Source organism: Streptopelia decaocto (assembly GCF_964273445.1).
Source record: "Streptopelia decaocto genome assembly, chromosome: 5".
NCBI classification, from domain to species: domain Eukaryota; kingdom Metazoa; phylum Chordata; class Aves; order Columbiformes; family Columbidae; genus Streptopelia; species Streptopelia decaocto.
Window position 1 is genome coordinate 69,612,909 of NC_138659.1, and position 18,287 is coordinate 69,631,195.

General features: G+C 41.1%; 1 protein-coding gene across 1 annotated transcript in view; it reads right to left on the reverse strand.

Moving 5' to 3' along the window:
* Nucleotides 1–18,287, reverse strand: part of ADAM12 (ADAM metallopeptidase domain 12) — a 168,024-nt gene that overhangs the window by 119,057 nt on the left and 30,680 nt on the right. Inside the window, exon 3 of the mRNA XM_082053564.1 lies at nt 4,299–4,372. Coding sequence (XP_081909690.1) covers nt 4,299–4,372 — 74 coding nt within the window. The remainder of the gene's footprint in view (nt 1–4,298; nt 4,373–18,287) is intronic.

The window sequence follows — 18,287 nt, forward strand, 5'->3', positions numbered from 1 at the left end:
GGGAAATGATTAGTGAACTCCGCTTCTCTAAAAGACTTGAGCTTTTTCTTTCTCTTTCCACATTCCTCTGGACTCTGGCAATGGTCTGTCAACCACAACCTCACCAATCACTCTGCAGAGCTGCTCAGCGACACCCCAGGACTCAGCTGAGATGCTGCCGATGTCCTGGAGGCAATGCCATCCTACCTCCATCCTGGCCATCACACGCTCTCCACTGGCCTCAGCTTTTTATCTGCCATAGACGCAGGTATAGACAGGAGCCGGCACTGAACGCGCTCTCTAACATCTGTTCAAAGTTATATTCCTTTGACATTCATAATTATGACCTTTGCCAGCAAATCATTTAAGCATGAAATTAATTTTGAAAATAAGTAATTCCACCGACTTTACCTGGATTACTCATATGTTTAAAGTTAAAAGAACACTTAAGTACTTTGCTGTGTACAGACCTACTTCTGACAGAGTGTAAAATGTTTCCAGTTGCAGAAAACCAGCCAGTAGTCACATCGCATTCCACTCTCCAACGCGGATTTAATCTTACACGGGGTTTGTTTCATTTACACAATAGTCAGCCTGCTTTCCTCTCAGATCCACATGCTGCAATCAACTTTAAAGGAATTTATATGTGCATACATTACTGTCCCTTGCACAAGAGAACGGCATCAGTATTGTTGATGTAATGCACACCAGTACAGTCAGCTGCTCTGCAGAGTGGTTTATTTTGCAGCTGATCGATGATTTGCTGATTCTGGAAATCTCTCCATATGACAAGTGTTCCTAAAACATTTAAGGTACTACAGAGCTTAAGGTTCTCGAGAGTGCAACCATATTTTGCAACTTAATCACAGTAAGAAATGTACTTGCAGTATAAGCTCGCTGGCAGGTTTTCTATGATTAACAAATTGGATTCATGGGAAATAATTTTGGTTTTGCAATTACAAATGTGCAATGCCTGAAAATTAATCACTGAAGTATTTAATGAATATGTGCAAAAGTAACCTTAACAGCTGGAAATCACAGAGATTTTAAACCCTGAGCAGTGAAGTTAGGTACCAGTGACCCTTGCAGAACTAACTTACAACATCTTGCCCAGTACATACGAACACATCTTGCTGAGTCTAAATATCAGAAAACACCAAACTGACATTAAATATTTCCATAGATAACAGATGGTTTAACACATCAGTCCCCACTTGGGTTGCCTAATGCATCTGAATCGTGTTTTGAAATATAACCCAAGGTTTGGAAAATCTCTAAGGTTTTCGATAAATGAAGTTTAATGTCAAGACTACTCAAAGCAGCTGTTTCTACTAACCATGGAAAATCACATCCAGTTTTTTGTTTTTTTTTTTTTTTTTGCATGACCCAATGCAGAAATTACGTAATTTATGGGTCCCATCTACCTCCACCCTCACCATTCTCCGAGGAATAACATGCTTTACATGAAACTACAGGAAAATAACAGCACACATATCAGAGCTTCGTATGTGTTGTCACCTATGACTCAAGAAAAGATGTTTGTGTTTAGCACTGTACTTCTACCTAAAGCATGCTGATTGAATGGCTTCTCCAGTGCTCAGCATCAATGCTTTCGGGCTGTTTGAGCTGCATGTTTCATGCCAAGATCAGGAAGATGGAGCAGGCTGGAGGAGATGGGGTCTGTATCCACATCTGCTGGTCCTCTCGGCAGCCTGGGAGACCCACGGGCAGGAGCTGCCATGTGGGAACTTCGCTCCCTTCTCCAGGGACCTTCTCACATCTCTGGAGTCCATCATCTACCTTAGGCCCACCAGCTGTTATCCCATCCCCTGCTCTGCATTCTCTCATTTCTCTCCTGGACATTATTTTTCACTCCATGAACCTGCAGGAGCCCCTGGAAGCAGCAGTGCGTCCATGCCGTTTGCTACATGCCCCCAATGTCTCATCTCCTCTGCTGCCACTTGCCTCTCCATGCTGGGGACAACACACCCAACACCATCGTCACAAGCAGAAGAAATGCAAGCACCAGGTTCCACAGACAAGCAGAGAGGCCTTGAGATTGTTTGCCCCGGGGAGCACAGACTGATGTGCTGTGTTATTTACAGAAACACGTAACAAATGCAACTACACACACACTCACCAAAGCAACTTCTGCGCAGACCTGCAACATTCAAACCATTAATTCTTCTGAAAATCAAAGTCAGTAATACTGCAGAAAAGGGATGAATGATTTTGCAAAGCCATGCCCAGCTTTTTCTGTGGTTTGGGATCTAGGAACTGCCTCATATGCTCCCAAGGGTAATTCTAGTGTTTTACTATCCTGCCTAGAAGCTCCTGTAAGGTTGAGGAGCCTCATGTTAACAGCACACAAAGCTCGTATAGAATGCAAATCTTCCGGTGGACACTGCACCAAAGAGAGAGGTAAACTAAAAAATAATCATTAATAAATTTATTAAGGAGCAGATCTCAACATCTCCAAATCTGATTAGTCAGACACATGCTCATAGACTTAATTTACTGAATATCCACATCCTGCTTCTAAAAGAGGTAGAGATTGCATCTTACCCTTTTCTAAATCTGACTTTAGTACAAGAGAGTTGGACAGTTTCAGCAAGGCCTGTATTAGCAGTTTTATGTTCTTTTAATTGCTGACATGGAATGTAAATAGTTTCCTCAATTGCTGCATACTTCCCATTCCTGAAGGAAGGCACGCCCTTTGACAAAGATTACCAGAATATAAAGTTAAATCCCTGTTTATAAAAGGAATTAAATCCTCCTCTGCTTACTGAAACAGAGCAGCCTATGCATGGGGGATCTACATACCCTTCAAGGATAGGAAATGAACAACTAAGGAGCATTAAAAACAATGTAGAGAGCTCAACATTTGGGCCTGATGTTGAATAATAAAGTGAACTGGATTTTTTCACAGCTGAGTAATCACAGAATGGTCTGGGTTAGAAGGGACCTTCAAAACTCCCCCAGTGCCCCCCCTGCTATGAGCAGGGACATCTTCAGCAGCTCAGGTTGCTCAGAGCCCCGTCCAGCCTGGCCTGGGATGTCTCCAGGGATGGTTCAACCACCACCTCTCTGGCCAACCTGGGCCAGGCTCTCACCACCATCACTGTCAAAAATTTCTTGTTCATGTCTAGGCTGAATGTTAAGACTCTTCCAAATGACTGGAAATAGAAAGTGTTTTGTTTTACTACAGAGGACTAAAGTGGTGCCCTGTCGTTTTCCATTGACGTTGTCCATCTCCAGGCTGTACCCAGCCTTCCTCAGACATTTGCTTTCACATGCACATTCCCTCCTCTTAGCACATAAAGCTGCACTGCTTAGGTCTATGGTCTCTCTATTACAGTAAAAAAAAAAAACCAACCCTCTGCTGCTTTTATTTCACAGCAAGGAAACCTACAGAACTCATAGATCCTTGCTAACATTTACAAAAAGTTCCCCCTAGGTTGAGAGTGGTCTCTGATTTGCCTTCAACAAGCAGCATGTAGTTGCCCTGATCTGTATTCCCACAATATATTTTTGAGATGCTCTTAGAGGAAAAGCAGCTTGAGAAGTTAAACTAAGACTTGGATGACTTTGGTTCCGTTTGTCACGGACTTGCAGAGAAGTGACTTCATTTCTGTACAGTTCCGTATCCCTTTGTAAAAACTCTGCTGGGTTTCTGCCATCTCTACAGCAGCCCCCGGTGTCCCCTCTGAAAGCTGATGGATATGGGTGGGAGTTGTCAAGAGCACGTGGGAGAAGACACAATATTTTCATCCCACAACCAAGGGCTCAAGCTCAGCTTTGATCGCGGGCCCTGTGAACAGCACAAACATCCCATCATCAGCCCCTTGACACCAAACCCATTAAAAATCCAGAGGGGTTAAGCTCAAACCCTTGATCCATCTTCCCTGAGCAGACGCCGATGGCCACTGCATGGAAGCAACCGCGGTCACAGGCAGTGCCAGGAGGGTGAGTCCTCCAGAACACCTTCCAAAGACTGAAGCATTTTCCACATTACCATAAACAACAGAGCTTACCACAGGAAAGGAGGACAAACCCGAATCAAATAAAAATAATGACCAACAGGAAAACACGGAGAGGCAACGTGTCCATTTTCAGTCCCACATAAATGCAGACGACTGTGGAGATTCTTGCTCTAAAAGCAACGTCCAAACACACATGACCCAAACTGGAACAAAACTCTCTTGTTAGGGACCAGTAGCCAACGTGGCCCTGGGTTACTTTTAAACCCTCAATTTTAAAATGATAACCCTTCTCTGAGAACCGCCAGTACAAAGTGAACGTGCAACAAGGGTACTTACTCGTTCCTCTCCAAATCGATGACCAGATGGTTACTCTCAGCTTGTATCACAAACTGCAGCAATGCTGGGTGATTCTGAAAAAGGAAAATAGAGTGGGTTGAGTCCAAACCCAAAGCCCATCGTCCCACACCCCTCTTTGCCATGTCTGTGGTTGCAGGGAGGAGCAAACAGCTACAAAGAGAAGCGCGTGTGGTGTCCCAGCTCCTTAGTGCCACCTCAGTGCGAACAAACATTGAGAGGCAGCAGGAATTCAACCCCCTGTCTTCAAGATGCCACGATGCACCCTCAAGCAATTGTATCGCTTGCAACTTTGCACATCAGAAAGCGTCTCGCCTGGGAAGACAAGCATAGTGATGCAATACGCATCGGTTCCAGGAGACATCTCATACAGTGCTGAATTTTCTCTTTTTCCTCTCTGTATAATAGCATAACTGCAATAAACACTACCATAATCTCTTATCAATGCTCTATCTTGCTGTATACGTACAACCGCACACATGATCTAAGATCATCACGTAAACAAAACATAAAGTACACTCATGCTGAACTATTTTTCCCTGTAAACAGCTGAATGTTTTAATGTGTATTTTATACCTTTTAATAAGGAATGATAAAGTTGTAGCTAAAAAAAGAACTAGGAATATGGTCAATGGTACTATCAAGTATCTCTGTGAGAGCAGTAGACACAGTATTTGTACATATTCAAGCATTTATGAGAATTTTCTAAACAAGACATCAGGAGCCGAGCACACGGAAATCCCAGTTGCACTCCAGCACGGAGCAGGGACCAGGACATCTGGATTGCATTTTGAGCACCATCAGGGCTGCATGCAATCTTCATCTTGCATTCCCCTGATTCTAAAACAAGTTGTTTGCCATCTCAAGCATTCAAAGGTAAATAGACTATTTTTTTTGGAAGCTGTGAAAGAGCATCAGAAAGGTCTGGTGATCCATTTGCTATCAGAAGCAGAAGTGTCTGGAGGCTCAGACACTTGTTTGCTGCAAGGGGCAGTGCACCTATAGAACCTCTTGAAACTCTACTTCAAACAAGAAACCACAGTTTATGATACACTAGTTGCTCTTAATCCAAGAGTCTGAACTTGCATATATTTTAAGCCTCTTTACATTTAGCTTACATCTCATTAAAAAAAATTCCTGGATTGTGAGACAGTATTTCCTTGTTTTAAAATTCCAGCAGTAGCTCCATCAATCAGTTATTCCTCTGTACGCTCAATATGCCTTTCCGAAGATTTCAGTCAGCCAATTGCAATACTGAAGCAGGATAATTCTAGGGTTCTAGTATTTAATTGATTTATTGAGAAGTGCGGCTGAATTTGTGATTGCTGTAGTGGTGCCTTGATGAAGCCCCAGCTGCATGGGGCACCCCACCTACGAAACGCAATGATTTTTACATTATTTAGAAAATGGCAAATGTTTATTAAAAAGTGAAATTCTGAGGAGGTTGTCGTAGACTAAACAAAATTGTAATTTTGTTATAATAAAAAATAGCTGACAGCTTCCCAGTGCTCTCGGAGATTATTACGCGCAGAGCGTGACTGAGATCCCGCTGCTTTCTCCTGTGTCCTGCCCCGCTGCTCGTGCAAATTCAAACGTGTTTTCTCTCTCCCCATGCAAAATAGCAACATTATTGAAATTCTGCATCTCTGTGAACTTTGCAGAAAGCAGATCCCACTAGAATACTAAATAAATGTTCAGACTATCCTTGGCATTCAGCAAACACATGGGAGTCATTTATTGACATGAATATTTAGAAGCACTGTTGATTACTGCTTGAATATCAGCACATTGGTTCCAAACCTCATAAGATATAGATACTAGAGAGTTTTTAGAGTGTAAAATACAATTAATTACAATATAACACAGTAAATAATTAAGATATTGCAGTAGCACAAATGGACCCTTTTCAGCTAACGGCCCTCTGTTAATATGTAAATGATAACTGTTTATTCATGCGTTCTCAGTGGTACTTATTTGACAGTCAATTGATGTTAGTAAGTTGTAAAGTTGCAAAAGCAGCTGCAGAATAAAGCAGACTGGTACAAGACAAAAACATCTCTCAGAGAATTCCTAAAGCTGGAACTTCTCATTATCGAGCCCAGTAATGTCCCCAGTTAGGGTGCTGGGCTGCTTTGCATGGCACCCAGGTTCAAATTCTTGCCGTACCATAGATTTGTCTCTCAAACAAATGCCTCATTTCCTCGTTTGCCATCTGGGAAGAGATGAAACTGTACTTTTTCTTATTCTGACTGGCAGTCATAAGCATAAACACAGTAAAAAATGACACGCTGCTCAGGTGGGATGGTGACTGGAAACACATAAACACCTCAAATGATACATTTGTCATGTGAAAGAAAAACACAGATCATTCAGAAACAGTGGGGTTTTTTGTTGTTTTCTCCCTTTTTTAAGGTATACACTTGTGAAAGAAACTAAAATCTTTTACATTTTTACATTTCAGCAGTAAAGTCTCCCCTGAAGTATTTGCGTGGCTCTGTACCACACCTTAAAAGCTGATTTTGAATCTCTAACGCTTTTCCCTTACAATCAATATTTTCAAAACCGAGTTGCAGGATGAAATGGGAATCACCATAAACACAGATATTAGATTCCTGTTATATATTTTCTGTTACAAAAATTGAAAAGGCACGTTGTGAAGGCACATTTCAGAAAGAACCACTCCTTATAAACCATTTCCATGCTGATACCACAACTTATTCCCACATTGATGCCTTTAAAATTATCAAATGTTAATGTAAAGTGAACCTTATAAGAGTAGCAGTATTTAAACCATAATAAATAATGATATGTGCTTCTACCTTCTTTTCTCTACTGACTTACGTTTTCTACTTCTCTCTACTCTTTAAGTACAATTTGCTGCTTTCTTTTTTTTTTTGGCAATGCCTTTTGTAGCGTAAGAAAAGGTTTCACCAATGCACACAAACCCTTCCCCGATATCTGAAGAGGCAGAACTGACTTTGGGGTGACTGAAGCAGTATCCTCCATAACTTTCCCCTCTTATTTAGAGCACTTACTTTCAAAATCTACAGCAAATTGTATCAGCAGAAAAGAAAAACTATTTTCCCCAGTAATTTTTTCCTTGCTTGCTGAGGGATGTCACTGTGAATGTGCATTAGTGAAAAACAATATTCTAAAGGAAAGCAGCAAAACAATAAGGTAAGACCAAGCAAGAACTCTCAGATAGAGCAGATTAAAAGCAGATGAATAAAGCAGCACCTGAACAACTGGAAGCTGGTGAGACAGCAGCTACTTCTGTCAGAGTTCTCGTATTCTTACAATGGAATGAAAATCAATACGCACTAGTAAAGCTAGTTTAACTAGCACGTGTTTAAGTACTATTGAAGTTTTTGTCGCCTTTTGAATCACTTTGATCTCCAGATCTTTATACAGAAAGAGAAAAGAAAGGATGGTTTGGAAGTTAAGGAGTTCCTGTGTGAACCTGGAGATGGTGTTGGGATCCCAGCTCTACCACGGACTCATGTCTTGGCTGGGACACAGCGTTTCGTTGGGGGAAACCCCACACCCCTCCACTTGAACCAACCTCCTGCACCTCATTCTTTTGGGGCTTCACTCACCCTTGTCCAATTCTTTCCTCCAACTTAAAATCTGCAAAATGGACCTGACAATAGTTTTCATCCTCTTGTCTCTGTCTACTTCGCATGTAAACTGATTTAAAGACATGCTGCCTAAACACAGATGTGAGCGAACGGGTACTTCTGGTGAAGGAATCAAGACAGTACAAGAGCAGTGGCTCAAAAATGGCAATAACACTTTCTTTCCTTCAGCTGCTCATGTTTTATCACATCACCATGAATACCAAGACAGACTCTCAGTAACAGATTTTGAGCTTCGCACACTTTCAGGGACTTTCTTATAATAATATGACAGCCTCAAAAAAAAGTCAGTTTTTATGCCTGAAATACTAGTAGCTGTCCATTTGGAGTACATTTGTTCACCTTGGTGGGATGCCCATTCTGGAATCCGAATACAAAGTAGTTGTCACCGAGCATATTTTTCTGCACAGTAATGTAGGAAAAAGTCTTAATCATTTCTGGATCATCTCTTCCTTCGGGCTGCGGAGTTGGCAGGGACTGTGAAACACTGCGGTGCCGTCAGCTTTTCCCTTGATACTCACTGTTGAGATTGGGATAGAACACTTTGAGTAATTTCTTATTGCATTTGGAGAGAGAGACAAGTGATGAAGTGGACAGTCCTAATGCATATGTCTTTACACCTTTACAGATAAGGCATTTTATTGGATTAAGAAACATGAGTTAGACCGGCACAACTTTAAATAAAAAATATTCTAGCAATCATGTAGTGGAAATAAAAGGAAATATCGATAGACAAGGGAAAGAGTGCAAATAAACTCAAAACAGCGGCATTAATTCATTCGGAAAGCGAAAAGCATTTTCAGCTGTATCAGATATCCAAATCCAGTATTTGAGAACAGAGATCAGCACAAGAAATAGAACCAAAAGGGATGATTTTGCTTCTCTGGTTTCGAAGTTTTAATTATATCCTAACATGGTAGACTGAAATAGGCAGGTTTGTTCAACCCAACAGAGCGGTTTCCAGTCCCTTCAGAGCTGCTATTAACTTCACTAAAGGCAAACTTGCAACAGGGCTGACTTTGCATGGGCGGTCGAGTCAACCCACACCCACAAAGTGCCGGTCAGAGATTGCAGGATCCATCCTGACAGGTCACCAGTGGGACGCTCCTACTCTGAAATCAGTCAAAATTGGCATGATGCTATAGGAAAAAAAACATAGAATGTCCTGAGTTGGAAGGGATCATTAAGTCCAGCCTTAATTTTAAGGAGAACTACAGATTGCAATTAGTTGAACGCAACAAGATTTGTGCCATCCAATGTGGACCAGAAATAAAAATGCAGCAAAACCTCATTTAATAATTAGTTGCCTGGGCTTTAGTTTGAAGTAAGAGAAATCACATCAACAGTGACAAGGACAGAAGAGATTCTGGAAGCTACTCCAGCCTTGCACAAAGCTCGTCATTACAGTACCAGCCCACAGAAACAAAAGGCAATGTTCCTGTAGGATAGGGAAAGAACACTGAGATGCAAAAGACAACTGTCATTTATTTTGAGCAGCCTGGCTCTGATAAATATGTGGTCATGGATAGTAGCTTAACATGGTGTTATACAAGGCAGTTGGCTTTAGAAGAAAATCAGTGTTTGCTCGTGAGAACAGCGAGAGGAATAGGGAAAAGACCTCTCCATAGTGCGGAGAAACCAGAATATATACCTGAAACTTGAGCACGTGCTTAAAACGAAACTAAATAAATAGCTCGTTCATGCAGAAATTCCCCACTCGCAACTGGCCAACCAGGACGGTTGCCTTTTGGTTACCTGGCTTCCCCCAGTATTGCACACGTCAAACCAGACTCGATTATGTGATGGTCAACATACTCTACCAGGGGATAATCTCAACATACTCTACCAGGGGAAAATCTGGTGATATTTTTTAATCCAGATTCTTAAACTGTGCAAAAAGCCCCTGTCGCGGTTGAGACGGACAAACGACACGGACCAGGTTCTTTCGAGATGAAAGTAATAGATGCCATTTTTTGCTACAAGTGCATTTTTATACAGTTCTACCAGTTCATGTGTCTTTTCACTATTGGTTACAAGTTACAGCACTAACATCTCATTGGTTAATTTTTCTATCATCCATGTTATTCTTCTATCCTCTTCTCTCTCACGGGTACATCTCTCCTCTCTCCGGATACTCCTTTACTCCCATCCTTCTCAAGGGTAAATCTTAATATCTCAAGGCTGATCTCTACTCCCATATTTTCTGTCAAGGATTCCACAGATGCGCTGCAGTTTCCCACAAGCCCCAACATTTACTCTAAGGATAAGACCCCATTTACTTTCTCCTCTATGGTTCTTAAACCAGAAATTCCAACTCAAAAACAGTGAGGGCCACAAGTTTGTGTTCTCTCTTAAGCGTAGCTCTGGAAATGAAGGACTTCTGAAATAGTTACATTCCACACAAATCTAGACGCTTTTTCTTGTATCTGAATAGCTAACATCAGGAATTAGAGATTGCATAACTGAGGAGAGAGTACATTATTTCCAGTACATAAATGTACATAAATTCTATGCCATTTTGTGCCATCGATGTGAAAATACCTTTTCCCCCCGCTTTATTTGTCACACACCGAGGTCCTGTGTTGGCGTCTTCACAAGCTAAAAGGTTTGTTTATATGTATCGTATCTTTGGGCTGATATTACCCCTCTACTATCTGTAATACACAAAGAGAGAAAAAACTCGAAAATCTGTAAGAAATAAAACCACCCGGGGAATCTTACCATGATAACTGGAATTCCACCCAACAAACACAAGCTGTCTACAAAGTATATACCTTTAAGATAATGACAATCGGCAATGAATACTATAAATGGCATGCCTCGCTTTTAAATCAATAAGTATTTCTTCCTTTTCTTTTGGCGTGAGTTCAGAAGCCAACACAAGAGGCTGCGTTTCCTGCAAACACCTCCAAACCCCAGCGATATTTCACGCGGACATGAAAAGTAGAAACATTTAATTCATATTGGTTTGGCAGTTCCTGAGGGCAGTGAACTCAGCTGTGCTTTCCTCACTGTCAAACGACAAGCGTGTATCCCTGTGGTTGTATATAATGAGTAGCAACAAAGGGAACGGAGTGTTTTGCAGCTTGTTTTTTTTTAATGGCATTGCAAAGAATCACAGCCCCTTAATAAATTGGCTGAGCCATTCCAATCACATAGGAAAGAACTTCCAAGTTTGTTCCCAACCTTAAAATAAAATGGTTATTTGAAAACAGAATGGTAACACTCTTTTCTTTCTTGCTGACTGTACAAAGAGATGCGAGATTCTTCTATTTGGAAGGCATAATTTCTATTTTTTTTTAGATTTAAATACAATAAATGTGTAGGTGTGCTGCTTCTCTACCACTGGCAGTCCCAGCCTCTGGCCATCAGGTTATTTGGCAACATCTGCTGAAGCTCCTACGAATCCCTATAAAGGGCTTTTAAAATTAACAGTTCCTTGCTCACTGTTGGTGTCCCAAGATCCCTATTCAGAGTTAAAAATTCAAGCAAATAATGCTCAAGAAAGAGGAAATTGAGAAGTTAATTGTGCCAGACCAAAATCAATAAAACCACACAGCTTCAGCACACAGTTTCCTGGTTTCCATGCAGAAATACAAAGCTAATGACTACTCTGGGAAAGGGAAAGCGTACTTACAGTTTAGCTAGATCCTTTTGGTGAGGTATTTCTAGTTTATGTTTTTTAAAAATTAAAGAATAACCTGGCTAAAACGTGCTCAAAATGTCATAACACTATGGGTCAAATCTTCCATGAGCAAATCCAAAATAACCAGTTTGATGTTTTAAAGAAATCTGCATCTTCTGAGGCTGAGTTGTTGTGCTATGAACTTATTTAGTGTCAGTAAAAAGTCGGGCATGAAAGCAAATTCAACATTTACACTGTATTTTCATTATCAGGCACTGAAGTTGTCTTAAAATGTATTTATGTGCATTTGGCCGGCTAAACAGGGATTATCAGAAAATTCACAACTTTATACACTAAAAAAAAAGAAGTAAAATGTGTTCTTTCTTCTTAATTAAATCTAAGCAGAGCAAATAGGGCAGTCTTGGTTTTTAAAGCAGCCATCCAATTATCTGCTGAATTATATTGGTTAAAAATAGGTCAAAAAAAATCAATACTCCCTTTTCAGGACAAACTTGGAAAAACAAAAATCTTTCAAAGGTTCCTAAAAACAAGTTCAGAGAACAAACGTGAGTGAATTATGAAGAAGGGGACTGGTGTTGCCAACGCTTTGTAAAAGCCGATGGGGAGCGAGCTCCCCTGTCCTCTGGTTCAGGATGTGGTTTGGGAGAAGGATGCGAGTTGTAACGCAAACCAGCCAGTGCGAGGTATTGAAGCCTTTCCTGTATCTTTGCAGCAGGATGGATGCAAACCAACATAAACCAACGCTCGGTGTGTATTTATTGCACTTCTCTGCGCGCCTGATGACCTGCAAGGAGTCTGCTCTGCATCTGGGAGAGGGTGATTCGTTAGATTCACGGATCACAAAGGAAGGAAGAAAGGAAAACGCAACAACATATGGTTTTGACTGAATGGAAACGACTGCAAACTGTGAACTCAAGTTTGTATTAAGAACAAGTAATAAAAATAATTTAAAATATGTATGCTTTTAGCCAGCTTTCATTTAGTAGGGCCTGTGGTGATAAGACAAAGGGTAATGGTTTTAAACTAAGAGAGTAGATTCAGACGAGCTATAGAGAATAAATGTTTTACACTGAGGGTGGTGAGAGCCTGGCCCAGGTTGGCCAGAGAGGTGGTGGATGAACCATCCCTGGAGACATCCCAGGCCAGGCTGGACGGGGCTCTGAGCACCCTGAGCTGCTGAAGATGTCCCTGCTCATGGCAGAGGGGGCACTGGGGGAGTTTGGAAGGTCCCTTCTAACCCAAACCATTCTGTGATTCTATGATTTATTGCGATGTGTCCCAAACAGGCACCCACTTGAGCTGCTGCCTGCCACCTCTTTGAAGGACTCTCTCCATAGATCTACCTAAAGCCACTACATTTTGTCATTTAGGTAAGGACTTCATGGAAAAAATGAGTTTCTACCCAGACCATGAGTACAACTGGCAGGTCCTCAGCCTGGAAGCAGGTCAAGAGCAGCAGTGCTTTTTAATGAGAGTTTGATGGAGGGGTGTGTTGTTTGCTATCACAACATGTTCCCTCAACCAGCCGGAAAGACCGAGCCCTGCCCGTCCTCTGATGCACCACAATCTCGCCAAAGGGGTCAGGCAGGACACTGACTGCACCTATGCCCATTTTAGCTTTTTGAAAGACCTGAAAATAAAAAGGTCTTTTCAATAGTAAAAAAAAATATTAGCTGAAGAGTTTGGTTAAAAGACTGGTTACTTTGCTGCCCAAAAAAGTTAAAATAGCAATACCCACAGGCCTCTAAGTCTCTGGGGGAGTGTTTATGTTGTCTTATATTCCAAAAGGCAACTAGATATTATACACCACAGCCTTGGAGGGCCGAGAAGCATATGGCAGCTCATCCTCCTGGTACCTGCTGCCTTGTCAGGTCTTCTTGTTGCAGCCTTTTACTATCACCTCAGATGACAACGAGTCACTCTGTTAGAGGGAGGTTTAACACCTAAAAAGTTCAGGCCCAACATCAGAAATTTTTCTCTGACTCAAAAACCAACTAAAACCTGGCATAGGAATAAAATAACCTGGAATTTGCTCAAAGTAAACCCGCAGTCACTATACAGTATTTACACTGCACGTACCAATCACAACTGTTCATTTTGCTATCAAACAGATGGGAGCAAAAAGTACCTCTTTCCTGGAATAGATTATGTGCTGCTTAAACAATGCTTTGTGGAAGGCTGTGCGAAGAAAACAAACATATCGGTTCTGTAGTAAAGTGTTACAAACCAAAACTTAATAGAGCTGGCAGCTAGGAAGCAATTGCAGTGGGTCTTGGTAGCCTTAGTTATTGAAAGAACTTGTTGCAAACAGTCCTTTGCAATTTGGGTAATGGTCATGTGAGCGAACAGCTGTTGATATTTGCCAATTTTAAATGTATGTGAACTTCTTTGAGGTCTCTGCCATGTAGATTTAGTAGATCCCATTTGAGTTTAAAACTACACATAACTTTAAAAGTAAAATTCCTCCTTTTTGTAAGGACACTGGGGACTGTCACCTCCTTTTACTAGAAGTTTGATTACAACATCCTGTTCTTCCAATGTACTCAAATATCAAGGTCAAGCATGGCCTGTATCAATGCCTGTATGTCCACTATCTACCCGCTGTCATTGTATTTTATGCAGCTCACCCCTTTGTCCTGCCACTTTTTCTGTGAGTATTCCTATCTCATTTACCAGACACACATCCCCTGTGTTTTATCAGAGCTGGAGCCGAAGAGCAAACCTGACCCGCTTTAGAAACACCTCTCCTTCTATGCACATCATTATTGCAGCGTACATTTGTGGGAACCCAGAATGTGCCGTGCACTAGGGGTGATCAAAATAATGAAGATAATTAATACTGAAGATAATTACTAAGTTGCCCATGATAAGAAATGGCACGTCCTCCAGATTATCACTGCAAATATTCTCCCCAGTGGGAGATGTCTGGCACGCCGAGGAGGACACGAGCTGATGAGCTCCATGTATTTTGCGTGGGGGCTGCATGCACAATGTACTCTTGTATGCTGGGCAGGTGGCAGATAAGAGAAATGTTTCCAGGTCAACAGGAAATTAAGTCCAATCTGAATTGTGCCCATCACAGACATTATCTGAGCCACCTGCCCACTCTTTAGGTCCCTTCGGTGTCACCTGCATCCTCAGAGCCTTCTGTGACTGCAGGAGTCTTGGGATGGAGGGTTCTCCACATTCATACAAAGCTGAGGAGCAAAACCAAAAATCACAACCACCCCCCTCCCAACGTTTCCATGGCTCAGCTAACTAACATAGAAAGAAAGAACGCAAAATACAGTAGTAGCTGTGTCCACCGAGAAGCAAACTGAGATGGCCACCCATTTCAGCGAACTGCAAGGCAGCTCAGAAGGCTTCAAGAAAGCCCATAAATTATTCTGTCACTGGAGGAGGATTTCAGATGCTTTTTGTCTCCCGTCAATACAAATCTGGCTCCGCTCAGTAAGTTATATTAAATGCACATGTATCTCCTTGAAGCCACATTTCATGCTCTCCAAACATCTTTCTCTAAATTAGATCCTTTCATATTCCTTGAAAAGCTCAGTTCTTAATTAGGAAAGAGTTCTGATTTTCCATTTTCATTAATTCGTTTGATTTCAAGATTTTGAAGCCAGAGTAATTGCAGCTTAATGAAACTTATTGAAAGGCAAAAAGACACAATCGGTTTCAGACAATGAGAAATTTAAGAATTTTTTGAACACAAGTGAAGGGTTGGTCTAAATGTCCTGGCTAAACTGAATCCTTGACGATGCAACAATCTCCAGAGAAGGAATGATCTATGTTTTGCTTCTCTGAATGAACTCGGAGGGTTGGCTAGATTAACGCTTAAATCACTTAATTATTGGCTTAATTCACATGCAGTTCTTCACTCTCAGCTCCCTCCCGCTCCTCTCCGGTCGCACCGCTCCACTGCAGCGGGTCTGTGCCAAGACCTCTGAGCTCAGACTTCATCCTCTCTAAACATCTTTTTCTGTTATGTGGCTCAGATTAAATCTTCTTCGTTAATTTGTTATTGCAATCACAGATGTGCTTCTGGATTCGAGTTCCCTTTTGCACCGCAAATACTGGAATGCAAACCAGAAGTGAGGAGCCGGTATCTAATTTCCACTCTTTCAAACTGTAATTTGTCTCTGATGACCTTTTGAAGATGACAGATGAGTTATACAAAGACAGATAAAATATTAATATTTTTTAAATGAATGGAAGGGGAGATTTCACCCCGGTCTTGGGCTACTCAAGATAACTTGACAAACTTTCCAAAGCTGTACTTCCAAGACACATGAATCATTTTTATATCCTGGAATGTGCCCTAAGAGAAGGAAGATTTCCTAGTAAAGCAAATGACATTGCAAACCTGTGGGCAGCATTTCACATTTTTCTACTTAATTAGAAAGAGACTTTACTCATAGATACCTCATCTATGCATTTACATCCTCATGGAAAATAAATGACACAATGTAGTGTAGAATGCTCAGAAAACTTATCTAAGAAAGTACTCCCTAGAACAAAAACATATGTTTTATTCTGAACAATACCTAGAGATTTCAAGTATTAATGACCAGCATATTTCTTGCCACAAAGGCACAGACAAAACACAGATGAAAATGCCATTACCATTAATATATACACCCCCCCACCCTGTAAATAAAATGTATCTATTAATTATAAAATAGATTTTTAAATATATCCAACTTGATTACAGAAGGCAAATATGCATCTAATTCCTCCTGTATGCAATTTGCTTAAGTATTTTCATTTGCCGAGTTTATAGAAAATCTGATTCTTTTCTTATTACTCCTAAGTTCAATAAAAATAAGCTATAAAATGTTATTTCTCAAACAAGCTCTCTTGTGGATCTAAAAAATAACTCCTGTATCAAGGTTATATAAATTGATATTAAAGCTCAGCAAGTATCTGCTTTACGCTAAATCATCTAGAAATAGCACACCCTTTCCCCATTGAAGGGCATGAGGTAAATAACTGAAGAGGAGGTAAAAACAGATAATCAATTATTTCAGTCGGCTTCAGGGTTAGTGCTGAAATTTTCAGCCCCTTAGAGAAAAGGTAAAAATCAATACAGCACAGTATTTCGAGATAACAAAGAAAGAAACGTTTCAAAGGCACTTGCGACATGTGATAAACGTCTAAAGAAAAGCTCGCTGTCACCTTCAGCTGCTCTACCGCACAGTGCAAATGAACACAAATATTCCTGTTTCTTTGCTGAACTGACTGCACTGGCTTAGAAAACAGAAAAATAAACATTCTGCAGAAGGCTCCTAAAACATTTCAATTACCCAACCTCAGTCTCACGGACCAACACAGCAAAACTGAACGAGCAAGAATATTTTCCAGTTCAGCCAGTGGATGCTGGAGTCCAACAGCCAGAGGGACCCCACAATGACTTTGAAATGATGTAAGAAAGCGACATTTGTTTGTGCAGCTAAAAGATGAGGAGCAAGTAAAATTGCAAGCCGCAAACTCTATTTTAATTGTTCTTTATGTCACCAGACCTCTCTCCAAATCTGTGTGTGCAAAACCCAGGCTGCCAGAGCATCCCATGATGGGACAAGACGGTCCATCTGCCTTTCTGCACAGCTTTCCATTCCTTTTGTGTTAACACACCATTCAAGCGTGGATTTACAATGTCTCCCCCCAGCTTCTTGTCACTCCATTATTCGTACGAGTCCCGCTCTATTTTCCCTGCCTTCCCCAATATCAGCCACCAGTGAATGAGCACAGGTAAGAGAGTAATAAAGATTGTCTGAGACAAGTCTGTTTTATGCGGTTTTGTCTGAGCAAACGCAGTAAAGCTCTGACAACACACTGATTTAAATGTCTGTGATAGTCTCAAATTCTCTGTTTCTTATTTCAGTTTCACGGATATTTTTTCCCCCAAGATTAAACCCCAATGGAAATTTCAATAGAACGGTTTCCCCAAGGATGGGCTGTGACATACAGACTATTTAGGTATTTGCACTAGATGAATTGTGTGCCGTATGCTGTTGCATTTCCATCAGCTTTGGAGATTTATTGTCTTCTGAGGGAACATTCTCACTTTTAGACACAGAGGAGAACCCAGACCTGGAACTACAAACCAACCATCCTTCATAGCAAAAAAAAAAAAAAAACAAGCAAAGATAAAATAAAACCAGAAAAATCATATTTTCCAACTTAGCATTGGGGAGAGTTGGTAGCCACAAGAGAGATATATTACTGAGGAGCACTGAGTGAACAAATCTGTGAAACACCTGAAAATGTCTAGCAATAGGCGAAGCACAGCATTATCTGCCCCAAACACGCCACGCTCTGCATCCTGTCGACTTCCTTCATAGCTCCTGACACTAAACTGCAGAAAAGATACTGAAAGGAAATCGGGTCCATCTTTGTGAAACGCTCTGGAGAATGAAGCGCGTACGGTCTCCCACCTGCACTCACGAGTACTCCAACCACTAGGTTCTTAATGAACAGGTTTGCACCGCACTGTTGCTCTTGAGCCATTCATCACTCCTTTTTTGAAGCAAGAAGTCCAACCTTTCATTGAGGTGTGCACCTGTGCTACTAAATTACAACTCCTTTACAGCACTATTTTGTTTTAAGGCTTAATGCTGCACGATGTTGCATATTTAAATGAAGTTCAACATGAGCGTGTGAAACTTTGCCTGTTAAAACATGACATATAGC